The sequence below is a fragment of the Mytilus galloprovincialis genome, chromosome 6, assembly GCF_965363235.1.
Source record: "Mytilus galloprovincialis chromosome 6, xbMytGall1.hap1.1, whole genome shotgun sequence".
In the NCBI taxonomy this organism is placed as follows: Eukaryota; Metazoa; Mollusca; class Bivalvia; order Mytilida; family Mytilidae; genus Mytilus; species Mytilus galloprovincialis.
In genome coordinates this window covers 19702253-19716296 of record NC_134843.1, presented here as the reverse complement: position 1 = coordinate 19716296, position 14044 = coordinate 19702253, and the positions used below count along the sequence as shown (strand labels likewise).

At 34.5% G+C, this 14044-nt stretch overlaps 1 protein-coding gene across 1 annotated transcript in view; it reads left to right on the top strand.

Annotated features, from left to right (window-relative positions):
- Positions 1–4202, top strand: part of LOC143078525 (uncharacterized) — a 30897-nt gene extending 26695 nt beyond the window's left edge. Inside the window, exon 8 of the mRNA XM_076253388.1 lies at positions 4020–4202. Within this exon, the coding sequence (XP_076109503.1) occupies positions 4020–4202 (183 nt within the window). The remainder of the gene's footprint in view (positions 1–4019) is intronic.
- Positions 4203–14044: the final 9842 nt, after the last annotated feature.

Here is a 14044-nt window from a genome sequence, read left to right as displayed (position 1 = left end):
AATAATTTGTTTCAACTATCTCTATTTGATAAGTCTGAGAATAATGTAAGGCTGTAATTAAATATTTCAATCAAATGCGTTTTGTTGAACTGTACTTTTCTTTTTTTTGGTCTTTTGGAAAATGTTGTTTGTGCTGTATTTAGACACCTCTTCCACGAAATTTGTTTTACATGCACACATATGAAAATTGCGGTTTCTATCCAACGCAATCATATGTTTGAATGTTGTTTTCAATTATGACTTGTTTGTATGTTTCGTTTGATCAGCTAAAATATCTATAGTAAAAAAAAAAAAAAAAAAAATTGAAAACAACTCGTTTCATAATTTCATGTATCCGAAGCGCTTTTGTGGATTTACTTTCAGGAACGCTCAAAGCCAAACATTTGAAATCCGAAAATGTATAAGTACCGAAACCGTTTAAGAGCTATATGCCAAGAATACCTAAAATATATAAGCAAATTCATCTAAAGCCAACTTTGCCTGATGGAGTTGAAACCCTAGTTTCTTAACAATTTCAAAATTTATAAACGGGACAATTTTAAAAAGGTTTGTTAAATCATGTCAGTACCGAAGTACTGACTACTAAGCAGATGATACCCTCGGGGACATATCTATTGTAAAGGATCCTTCAAATTAATGCAAGAGACAGTCACAGAAACAATTATATTATAAGTACGTCTGAACCAGTGACAACTCTACAATAAATTTATAACGTACATTGAGTTCCTTCATCCAAAAGCTTTCCCGAACCTGTCGCTGGGCATCACTTCAGTGAGTGTTCTGTTCAATCAGTAGGAATTTCATGCGGTTAAAATCATCAAGTTTGTAACCCGACTGTCTGAAATGCTTAAAAACAGAGAGAAGTGGCTTCTTACAGATATCACTCCTATGGACTAATAGGCGTTTGTGGAAAGGATGCTTTCATTCACCAACACATTGGAGGCCACAAACCGAACATTCTAGTAGGTAAATAACATTCATACTTTTGCAGGTAGCATTGCAAAATATCTTATAGTCATTTTCGGTTGCCTTACTGTGAAACATTGATGAACGATGAATCGGTAGGCAGCATTTGCAGCGATTTTTCTCACATGAACGATATTCTCCAAAAGTACTTCAATTAACTGACACTTCAGCCCGCACAACAGGTTGCACAGACTATTGGGTTGCCGAAAAGCTATCATGGGAGGCTCGGGAAAAATCTTGGATAGTTTGGCATATTTGTCAACACAATAAATAACAACATCTTCGTATAATACCATCTTATATAAGTACCGTTGTGCACATTTCTAGACATATATTTTTTTCCTTATCTGCACAGTATCGTCTATTCTAGACAATCCGGTACATAGTAAACTTGCTGGTTTGTCCTTTTTATAGACTTATATATAAGGCATGAAGATGGTTTTGTTCAGCTGCTCTGTAACAATACCATCTTCATGCCTTATATATCATGTACTGTATTACGACGCTAGTTTAAAACTGACGAGGATAGGTAACACCCGGCCACCGAAAGCTTTATTTTTGTGAAGCCAAGTAGACCAAGTGGTCTAGCGTGTCCAATACAGTGCAGGCGATTTGGGGTCACTATATCTCAGTAGCATGAGTTCGAATCCCGGCGATGGAAGAACAAATAATTAGCGAAAGCAAATTTACAGATCTAACATTGTTGGGCTGATGTTTAGGCGAGTTGTATATACAGAATGTACACAGCCATGTATCACCATCACTGCTGGTGATCCGATGGATAAATCTGTTGTAGAGTTGTCACTGGTTCAGACATAATATTTATAAATATTTCGGATAACAGATATTCTTCATCAGTATGATTGTGATGTTAAATGAATCATTTCAGTCTATTTTGATTAAACTATAACAATCTTCAAATTTATATAATAAAAAAGTCAACTTTTATAATAACTAATTAGCAGTTAATTGATCTGTCTGAATGTTTTATCACTCGAAACAAAACCCATCTACACTCGAAAAAATGTACAGATTCACTCGAAAAATCACGATCCTAGTTGGACACTATACCTACCGTAAAATGGACAATTTATAAATGGTTTGTAGAAATCATTTCAGTTCGTTCCGATGTAAATTGACTTCTGATTTTATGTGTTAAATGATTGCTGTCTGTTTGATGTATATCTTACATCGATGCCGATTTCATTTTGCCGCCACTCCTCTGAAACCATACAAAGTTGGTTGCAATACTTGCGATATGACGTGTTAATGTAGTATTTTGTACTTCCTAAATTTGGCTTTGAAACAATTTTTTTTTCACAGAAAACGCTTATTTTGAAGAAGATATCCAAATCTGGAGACCGTTAGACTACAAACCAGTAAAGATTGAAATGGCCTATATATGTACTCGACTGTACTAATTTTAACTCACCAGTCTGAATTGGTCTGAATTTTACTCGAAATTACTCGACTCAAGTCTTAACCATACTCGACTGTACTGATTTTTACTTGAGCCTTATCTTTGCCATTCAAAACAGTCTGAACTATAATTCGAATACCGTCCTTCTTTTGAATACCATACATGTTTTGAGTAACAATGGTCAGTGTTTTTTTACTAATCTTTTAATAAGAAAAAGGTATTCTTGACTTTAAAGAATGCATTTTCCAATTTATTACTGTAATTTAATGAATAAAAATATCTTATATTCTCAATAAATCAGTAAAACATATCACTTCGTTGATCAAAATTAACCTTTTTCAATAAAATATATATAATTTAATAAAATAATAAAATAAATTTTCTGTTCGGACATCTTTCCAGTAATAAATTATAAATTATTGGATCTTTTATAAAAAGGTCTTTAGAACATAGTGCAGGGGACTCATAATCTTTTCAAATTTATTTCATGGCACTTTTGTTGTCACAGTTAACAATATTTATTATGTTGTGATCACCGGTTTTTTTTATGCGAGACGTATCATGGTATACTGTTGTCCGCCCGTCGTCAGCATGAAGGAGAATTACTCAAAAACGCTGTAACCAATTTATTTGAAACTTCTGTGTATTGTTTATATCTATTGAGGTATTCTCCCTTTCGAATTTTATAAATTTTAGATTTTACGTTTTACGAGTTATGGGATTTGATTAAACAAACTAGAGGTTCTGTGTCGCTCACCTTTGTCTATGTGCTGCATTGAATATTAAACAAAGGACACTCTTCTTCATTAAAGACAAGAATATAATTCATGACATACTTCTCTGTATAGCTGATGGTGACTTGCATATCTTATTTTACTGATCATTCTTGCTGTTTACAGTTATCTCTATCTATAATGAACTTGGTTCAATAGTGTTAGAGGAAAATACTTTTGGACGACACTGCAGTGCGATACGAGCAATGTCTATTCATAAAAGAAATAGATTATAAGCCTCAACCATAAAAGAATGAACGATATTCTTTAAAAACGCGACGGTAGTATTATGCATGGCGCAGCTGTTTATTAAAAAACGGAGTAAGAAACCTGCCGAACAGCAGAGAAGAATCAGAAAAATACTATGTTATACAAAATATTCTACTAAAAGATGTCTGCTCCCTTCTCCTACAAAAAAGTAATTAATAACACACAAAAAATATACACACATTAAATCCGACCAGTTTTTATTCCCGTTGTAAATCAAATCTGAATTAAATTTCATAAAAAGACCCACAACATTTTTTTGATTTCTGTTCAGTATATATTTTAGAAATAACCAATTAACCAATTTTAGCCTAGGTACACACACAACATATATTACTTGTAGCTTACCAGCTAGTAATATAATCAAATCAAGTGTCAGTGTCGTAGAGTATTTTACACCTTCTAATTTAGAATACTTGACACCATTCAAAAAACGAAATGGTGGAATTAGTAACAACTTCAAAATTAGATTTTCTACTATTGATCGCTACATATACTAGATTCATTCACTGTGAATGAGTTTCGTAACCCCATTTTCTCTTACAGCAATAAACATATACTTACTAGCAGAAGATATATTGTTTTTATTTTAGCCATCAAAATGTAACGGTTCTGAATGGAGAGTCAGACGAAGTGCAATAAAAGAAGATAACAGAGTAACAGTAAAGGGCAAATTACACGTGCTTGAAAGAACAGTCGGAAACAGTAACTCAGCAGCAGGTATAACAGGTATAACACTAGAATGGTTTGTTTTAAGTGGTTTTATATATATTTAAAATCGGTCTAAATATTAGCACAACAATATTTGATCTGCCAATTTGCGGAAGTAGATTTTTTGTTCTTTCCTCGCCGTCATTTGAAGTTATGTTATTGAGATATCGCGACAACATCGCCTGCATTGTGTCAAGCATTCCAAACCACTCGGCCACCTAGAATGAACAAGTTATATATATATATATATTACGCAGTTAAATCTAATTTGTTACAGAATTACTTTTTATATAAGTATTCGGGATTTTTGTTGATTGATTGCTAGTAAAGTAAGTGTATTTAAATTTTTGATATGAAATCATGTTCATACTTCAATACATCGTTGCCACTTAATATATTTCTTTTTAAACATTCCTGTCGTAGTAGCTGCCAATACGTATTCGCGTTTTGTTTTACTCTCGACGGAGACGCTTGATCTTTACTGCGGTTTATCAACTTAGATTTGTTTTGCTAGCATTCAGTTTAATCAAATTTCGATTGTTTGACTAAACCATCTACATTGATATATATATGAAAACTTATTAAAAACGATATTCTCATCTTTAATTTGTCGGTGATATTGTTCTAAAGGCGAGGATATCGCGTGTAAACTCATCGAACGTATAAAGTTAAACACATTTATTAGTAAAGGTTATCTTACAAATGTTGTAATTAGATCTTTAAATATAGTTTACATTGGCACATGTTTCGATTTTGTCATCAGCAAATTTAAACCTAATTAAATTTTTTTAAGCGGGTTGTATAAATACACATCCACGTTCATTTTTGCTATAAGGAGGTTAACTCCAAACTATCATACAGCCTGTCGATACTTTTATTTTTGGCATTGCATAAGTCATGTCTTCTTTGACTGTCCATGACGTTAAAGTAATAAATCTCTGAGATGTAATTTAGTTGATTTCTAGTCTCTGGTGTCGGTTTCATAAAAATACTTACGAATGAGATTGATTGTAAGTCATGAACAGTTCAGTATACTTACGATCAATATTAGTTGTAAGTTTTTTTGTGAAATCGACTCCTGATGCATGATTTGTTTTGTTATAAATTTATTTTGGCTTTTAACTAGTTTCAGTAACTGCGAGTACTCTCAAATCGTACTTTCGCGTTAATTTAACCTGTTGATACAATTGTCATGATTTTTTTGTTGTTATTTAATGTTCACTTATTTAGGGTTATATCTCGTCTTTTTAATATATACCAGCTTTGATAAAAGAGGGACGAAAGATACCAGAGGGACAGCCAAACTCATAAATCGAAAATAAACTGTCAACGCCATGGCTAAAAATGAAAAAGACAAACAGAAAAACAATAGTACACATGACACAACATAGAAAACTAAAGAATAAGCAACACGAACCCCACGAAAAAATAGGGGTGATCTCAGGTGCTCAGAAAGGGTAAGCAGATCCTGCTCCACATGTGGCACCCGTCGTGTTGCTTATGTAATAACATATCCGGTAAATAGTCTAATTCGGTAGGTCACATTCATAAAAGGGAAGGGGTTGTAGTTACGACGTAAGGAACATATCCGATATCATTTGTGAAACGGTTATTCCATAACGGTCAACCAACTCGTGATGGCGTCCGTAAAATTTACAAAGGGATGATTTTAACTTCACCATTTGGAACTCTTGGTTTAATAGCGTCCTTGTGAGCAGCAACCCTCTATCAAGAAAATCATGATAAGAAATGCAAGCAAGGGAATATCGTATCAATTGGGAGATATATACCCCTTATGCAGGTACTGCTGGAATGTTGCTACTTAGAAATGGAAAGTTAACAATTGAAAAGCTGAAATCATCTCTTTTGTCGTAAGGTTTTGTTTTCAACCGACCCTCATTGTCAAGATATGAGGCCGACTTAACTGTATCTGTAGTATCCTTTATCTCTAGTTCGATGGGATAGATGCGTTCCACATAGTCGCTAAATTTTGAATTATTTAGTTAAAGAACATCATCTATATAGCGGAAAGTATAGTTTAAGTATATCGCTAAGATGATAAGTGTTTTGTATGACTTTAAATTTTCACTTCTGTTTCTCGTACTATAAACAAAGTAATATTTATGTTCTCCATGTTTTACTGTTTTCCTAACAACAAAGTTATGTTCTTTTATCTTTGTACATTACTTCATTTGGCGGCAAGGTTATTTGTTCAAGGTTATGGTTGACTTTCTGAAATTATTTAACATCTTACAGCGGTATACTATTATGCCTATTTTTATTGAACCCTTATCTTATTGATTTTGTATTAACATTGTGTCAAAGATCAAATGTATTCGTTCAGTGTATGTGCATGTTTTTGTACCTGTCCTTAGTCAAAAACCTGATGCCCAGTTATGTAACGCCACAGCTGTCTTATGTGGTACTCTGATACTACGTTATGTTGTGTTATTATTACTTGATGATATTTTGGCTTTCCGTATTATGGTTTTCGCTTTAAGTAATGATGTTTTGATATAACACGATATGGTAGCGTATTGATCTGATATAGTTTTGTGATTAGTTAATATAGTTTTTTTCATTTCTTGATGTGATTTCACTACTATTTAATTTGGTAATGTCATTTGGCAATGTGGTTTTAACATTACTTGATGTGTATGTGACTTAACGTTATGTAGTTGTTTCATTGCATGATGTGGTTTTGTTATTTAATAATGACGATTAACCAATTCTTTATAAGGCTTTCACATTACCATGATTACGTAATGATTTTTCAGAATTTTAACTAATTTACACGATATGATGTGTTTGTTTCAATATTTGATGTGGTCATGTCGTTCTTTGATGGGGTTATCACCTAACTTGATGCGGTAAAACCACGTGACAGATTGGGAAAAACAGTTCTATTTTTGAATAGATTTCCATGTTTTATGTTCCCTTGTTATAATTCAATTTAAAGTTTGTGTTATTGTCCGAGTTAAACCTGAATTAAGTCTTAGATGTCGAGTTAGAATTCAAACCATTATTAGAATAAAAGTTCTTGTGAGTATTGAGTTTCGAATTTGAATCACAATTAAAGGAAGAGTTCGAGTTACAATTCGTCTTCAATTTGGGATTTGGGTTACCTTTTGAGTTCGACTCGAATTTAAGTCTCATTAAGATTTAGATTTCTAGTTCCAATTGGAGTTATTTTATATGAGTAAGTATTGAAATTTGCTATCGATGATTAAAGGCTTTTGATCGGGCTTCCGAAAAGAGGACTCAGGGGTATGCGTACAAAAGAAAAGCAATGTTACAGTATACAAAGCACAGCATAAAAATTGAAATTAAGTTAGATGTGATTTGAACTACCTACCCACCAGAGTTTAAATGAAGTTGATGTAAGCATTCATAGGCAACCGTACAGCCTTCAACACACCGTATAGTCGGCTACAAAAGACCACAAAATAGACAATGTGAAACAATTCAAACGAGAAAACTAATGGTCTAACTTATACTTTAACAGTCTACCAGAAACAAATATGACACATATAAAACAACGATAACCAATGAACTACATGCTCCTGACTTAGGGCAGGCACATACAGAAAGTACACGTGGCGGAGTTTTACATGTATGCGAGCGCTTAACCCTTACCTAACCTCGGACAGTAGTGTTTCAGCACAACATAAGAAAATAAGGTAAAAAGCCGTTTTAATTGACTTAACTCAATGCATCGGTATGACTTGGTAATATAAATCAATCTGGGGAGATCTCGAATGCTTTAGAAGGGTAGGAAGATTCTGCTGAGTGCGTGGCACCCGTCGTGTTATTCGTGAAAGTGCAAACCCAATGATTCGGTTTTATTTGGTAGTTCACATTCGAGGAAAAGATGACTGGATTGGTGTTACGACACCTGGAACATATCAGTCGTCACCTATGAAACAGATATTCCGAAAAGATTTTCAATTAGTGCGAGCTATATCAGAGAATACAATTTATGATAATAAAAGAAACTATCCTGTAATTCTTATTTTATAGAATTGATGCTTTATCTCTTAGTCCAATCCCCCCATTTCTCTGTAACTTTAGTGTGAGTTGATTTAAATAGTCTCATTTGATGACAATAAAGTGAAAGTCTTTTGATTTGTGTCGAGCCGGGGACATCAAAGTAGTTGCAGTGAGACAAAACAAACCTGTATTCCGTCTTCGGTAGTGGCATTGGTATCTTCATCATTTAGAGCGTTAGGTTTCTTGTTTGAATCAATTTTACATTTTTCATTTCGGGACCTTTGGTATCATACTATGCAGTATGGGTTTTGCTGATTGTTGAAGACCATATAGTCAGATACAGTTGTTGAATTCTACATCATTTGGTATGTGGTTCAGATTTGTCTCATTGGTAATCATACCACATATTCTTATTTTTAGAAAAGGTTTATATCATTAAATATTACGGGACTTTCTATACTAAAAGTCCCTGAATGACATGACTAATTTGTAGACCTCCATGAATTGTTATAAGATTTGAAGAGGAGTTTTTATTTTTCTAGCTCAACATACAGCATCTAAGAATTTTTTTTTTTGAATTCTGTTATTACCGATAAAAGTACAGTCAACATTGCTACGCCTTTTCACTGACAGCAGCAATATCAGTGAGACACAAAATGATATTTCGATATTACATGATATTGTTTTGTATTGACTTGATATAGTTTTGTCATTACTTAATATGACTTTATCATTGCTCGATGTGGTTTCACCATTAATGTATTTAATGTGGTTGTGTCATTAGGAAATGTGGTTTTAACATTACTTGATGTGTATGTGACTTAACGTAATGTAGTTGTTTCATTACATGATATGGTTTCGTTATTTCGTAATGATAATTTGCCTATTCTTTTTATGGCATTAACATTAAGCAATAATGTTTCAAAATTTGACGATTTTACACTACATGATGTGTTTGTTTTAGCATTTGATGTGTTATCACATTACTCGATCTTTACTAAAATCGATCTTCATAGCTTACTGTTCGGAGTAAGCCAAAACTCCGTGTTGAAGACCGTACTTTGACCCATTCTTTCTTTTACAAATTGTGACTTGGATGGAGAGTTGTTTCATTGGCAGTAATACTACATCTTCTAATACCTATACAAGTTTCAATTAAACCGTTGTATCAGGCCTATCGGCTCAGGACATTAACGTTCTCTCGATTTGTACGTTTTGCAAATTACCCCTCATGAACATGATATATACCATATGTATGTCAAGCGTTTTTATATTTATTCAACTTCCGGAATATCATATAAAGTCGATACCATTTCTTATAAACTGAATATGTTATTTTTTTAAATTAAATCCAAATATCTTATAAAACTAAAAAGGAAATATTTAATTTCAAGATATGTTATACCCTAGTCCCACTAGGCCACGATCGCACTACGATCTGTGAAAAAAATGCAAATTTTGATGATCGTAGTGCGATCGTGTAGATCGCAGTAAGGTCGTATCACGGTCGTGGTGAGGTCTTCATTATCGTGAAGAGCGTGGCCAACTTTGAACATGTTCAAAACAATCGTGGTGCGGTCGTGGCGAAATCAGGTCGTAGTAGAAGCGTAGTGAGAGCGCACTAAGATCGTAGTAAGATCGCAAAGGTCGCTGTACAATCGTAGCGAGAGCGTAGCGAAAGCGTGATTCTATTCGGAGAGACTGCGCTACGATCGCACAGCGACGTTATCACGACCTCACTACGACCATCACGTTCTCACTGCGACCCAACTACGCTTCCTCTACGACTATACCACGCTGTTCAAGACCATAGTACGATTCTAGTACGCCCTTGCCGTCCTCATCACGCTCTTCTTACGACCTGACTACGTTCACACTACGACCATCATTCTCATTGTCATTTTCACATAAAATATATAAAAAAGCTCCCTAGATTTTGTTTGTTTGATTGTAATTATCCATTTGCTTTAACGGCTCAACCATGCTTCTCGTTTTCATATAGATTAGACCGTTGGTTTTCCCGTTTAAATGGTTTAACACTAGTAATATAACGTGCTGATTGATGTGAGCCAAGGCTCCGCGTTGAAGGCCGTACCTTGGCCTATAATGGTTTACTTTTATAAATTGTTACTTGGATGGAGAGTTGTCTCATTGGCACTCATACCACATCATCCTATATATATTGATACATCTATGTCATCTCTGTTATCGTTCACTAAAATATCGTCATTGAGCTTCATGGACTAGCAATAGGTTGTAATTTAGGTTGGATTGGTCGGTCCGACATCTCTGCTTGATCAGGATTCGTTACTTTGCTCCCTCTGCCTCTACATCAACTCCTACCACTATGCCCACGTGTTCTGGTAGATTTTGGTGGCACGACTGTATTGTTTCCGAGAAATCTACGATTTAATCAGAAATAGAAGGAATTGAACTGTATTGATATGGAACACGATGTTGACGTTATTGCTGAGAACGTAGTAAGATCGCGCTATGAGTATGAACGTAGTATAATCGTGGTAAGAACGTGTAATAATCGCAGTAAGATCGTGTTGCAATCGGATAACTCGTGGTATGGTCGTAGTGAGAACGTGAAGAGCGTAGAAAGATCTTGATAAGCGTAGTGAGGTCGCAGAATAAGCGCAGTGAGAACGTGGTATAATCGTAGCGGGATCTTTGTAGAAGCGTAGAGAGGACGTAGTAGCATCGTGAAAGCAACGAAAATTTACATTTTCATGCCGCTCATACCGCGACCTCACCACGATCTAAATTTATTTTAGATCGCGGTGAGCGTGGTGCGATCGTGGTCTAGTGGGACTGGGGCTTTATACACACATTGTGACATCTTATACTCCTAATAAACTATCTTACAAATTGAACAGACCACCTGTTTTTGCAAGTTTGTTTTATGTACAAATAGCCATGGCACTCTCCCTACATGGTTCATCCGATTACATCGGCACTTAAAGGTCAACATTACGACTGCATGTAATCATATTTCAATATCCAAGTTAACCGTTCAGAGCTTGTGGCAAATCCCTTTTATTCATTGAATATTTGATACCAAAAATTCTAGCTTTGCATCTGAAAAATTTACTATTTTCTAGCCTGATAAAAAGTATTTTTCGATTGATTTTAGATTCGTGAAAGGCGACATGATTTGCATGTTTCCTCAATGTTTTGTTATAATTTATTTATATTGGATTGGTATGGCACGGTATCAAGCTATTTATTCTAGCATTTTCTGAATTCATTATTCATGACCTTGATTCTGCGTCTGTATTTCTGAATGAATTTTTCTTTTAAATTGGTACGGTGTTTATAATCTATAAACGAAAACAAAATCATCTGTTAGGTTTATCTTACCAGTCTTTTGGTCATAAAACTTTGCTCAAGACATCAAATCTAGTATTTTGATTTGTTGATTTCATGGACTTAAAAGTTGGATACTAGTATTGAAAGTTTTGAAGACCACTTCTTTGGATAAACTAGGTGTCTATTTTTTCTTTATTATTTAATTACTGTTAGGGTTGATGAGGCTACTTATCTTTATTGGGTCTAACGTTCACTTAACTTTTGACTTTTGAGCCAGTTGAGTGCATAGTAGAAAAGCGGTATCCTGTGTTTTTTTCAATCTTCCAAATTATGACAATATTTATCAAAGGTACCAGTCTTATAATTTAATACGTCAGACGCGCGTTTCGTCTTCATAAGATTCATCAGTGACGCTCAGATCAAAATAGTTAAAAAGCCAAACAAGTTTTAAGTTGAAGAGCATTGGGGACGAAAACTCCAAAAAGTTGTGCCAAATACGGCTAAAGTAGTCTATGTATGGAATAAGAACATCCTTAGTATTTCGAATAATTAATTTTTGCAAACGATAAATTATACAAATGACCATATAATTGATACTAGAACACACCCGCGAAATCGCGGGCACATATGAACTGTTGTGGGATGATTTTTTGTAAAAGATATTAAGTATGGAGAATTTCATAAAAAGTATCAAAACCCTCTCCCTTTTTCCAAAGTCCGATATTTGTTTCCTTTCTGTTATTATAAATTCAATTATTTTCGTGTTTCTGGCCTCAGACCACAATTATTCTTCTCTTTTGCTACAATGCTTCTTTTGGTAAAAGTCAAATCAAATTAAAAATTTGCACCGTTTCAAACATCAAATAAATGTAACTGCTTATATATAGATCATTATAAGTCTAATAAAATATGCTTCAAGGACAATCCATCAGTGCTTTTCCTTTTGAGAGCCTTACTAACATACCAATGGTAGGATATGAATCTTGTATAAATGACTAAGACCGACTAAGGCTAATTTGAGGGGTGGTCGAAGGGGTCCTGATCCCGAAATCCCGAGATGCAGAATTTAAAGAAAAGATTCATATCCCGAAATCCCGAAATCGAAAAATATATTCCCGGATCCCGTAAGGATCAATCCCCAAATCCCGAGCTTCAAAACATTCGATCCCGACGCCCCGAAAAAGGTCCTGTCTCCCTCTAATCTCTGCCTTACTTTCATTTTTGCCAAATCCCTATTTTCACTTTCAACAATAAATTGTTATGCCCCCATCTAGTCTGTGCATCCGTGCGTTCGTTCGTTCGGTCGTCCGTCTGTTCCGGTTCAGGTTAAAGTTTTTGGTCGAGGTAGTTTTAGATGAAGTTGAGCATGTTTTACTTATTTTAATATATAATATGCAAGTGGTATGACCCCTTAAATAGTAAACATTTCAAAGAAAACAGTAGACAGAATCAGGGACTTTCCATACTAACATAGAAAGTCCCTGACAGAATACAGAGAGTCTCTATATATTGAAGTAGTATAATCGTAGATGTAGATAAACGCGAACAATAGTTGTCCTCTCTAAGGAGGTATAATAGTTGTGGTTCTTGCGATCTTTACACCATGAAATGAAAGGCGACAAATGTGTCACATGTTTTACTTATTTTAATATATATGCAACTGGTATGACCCCTTAAATAGTAAACAATTGAAAGAAAACAGTAGACAGAATAGAGAGTCTCTATATATTAAAGTAGTATAATCGTAGTTGAACTGATGTAGATAAACGCAAAAAATAATTGTCCTCTATAAGGAGGTATAAAAGTTGTGGTTCTTGCGATCTAAACATCATGATATGGAGAACGATTTGATTGGCTTATTTTTTTTTCTCATTTATTTGTTATCTATCATACGATTGGTTGTGTTTGTGATTGTTTCAAACCGGAAGTCTTATCTATGACTAAAAGTCAGTCTGATGACGGAATCATATCCGGACTCCTTTTTTGTCGTTTTTCTCCTAAAATAACTCAATCTGAATAATCATAAGAATGGATGACAAATGCGACTATGCATGTTACCTATAGGACACAGATGCATGATGATTGATTTCTTGTGGAAGGAAAAGAAGCGTTAAAAAAATGAGGTCTTCTCGTTTAATAGTATAGATTAATGTCAACCCTGAAGTGCTGAATACTGGGCTGGTGATACCTAGCAGTTAACATTGGAAGTGCATTTATCGCCTCATTGTATGATCCGAAGGAAAAATTCAAGTATCTTCATGATGATATAAACAAGCTATGGTGGAGTTTGCCTCAACAAAGGATGCTAGTGTTGTGAAAATTCCCCCATGTGAAAACACGTTTTTAAAGCTCATCCCACGTGCAATGCTTCAAACACAAGTTTGGATGAACTCTCATATTGCTAAACAGTGATCATACTTTCCAAAGACTCTGGTCGGTAAGAGGGTAAAAATGGTTTGCTTTCGGTTTTCTTTGAGGGACCTTTGTCAGTAAATTTATTTCAAGACCTTATTTGTACGTATATGGACAAGGAAAACAGCTTGCAATAACAACTGTGTATGCAACCAACAGAAATACGCATATACCAATATTTGTTCATATG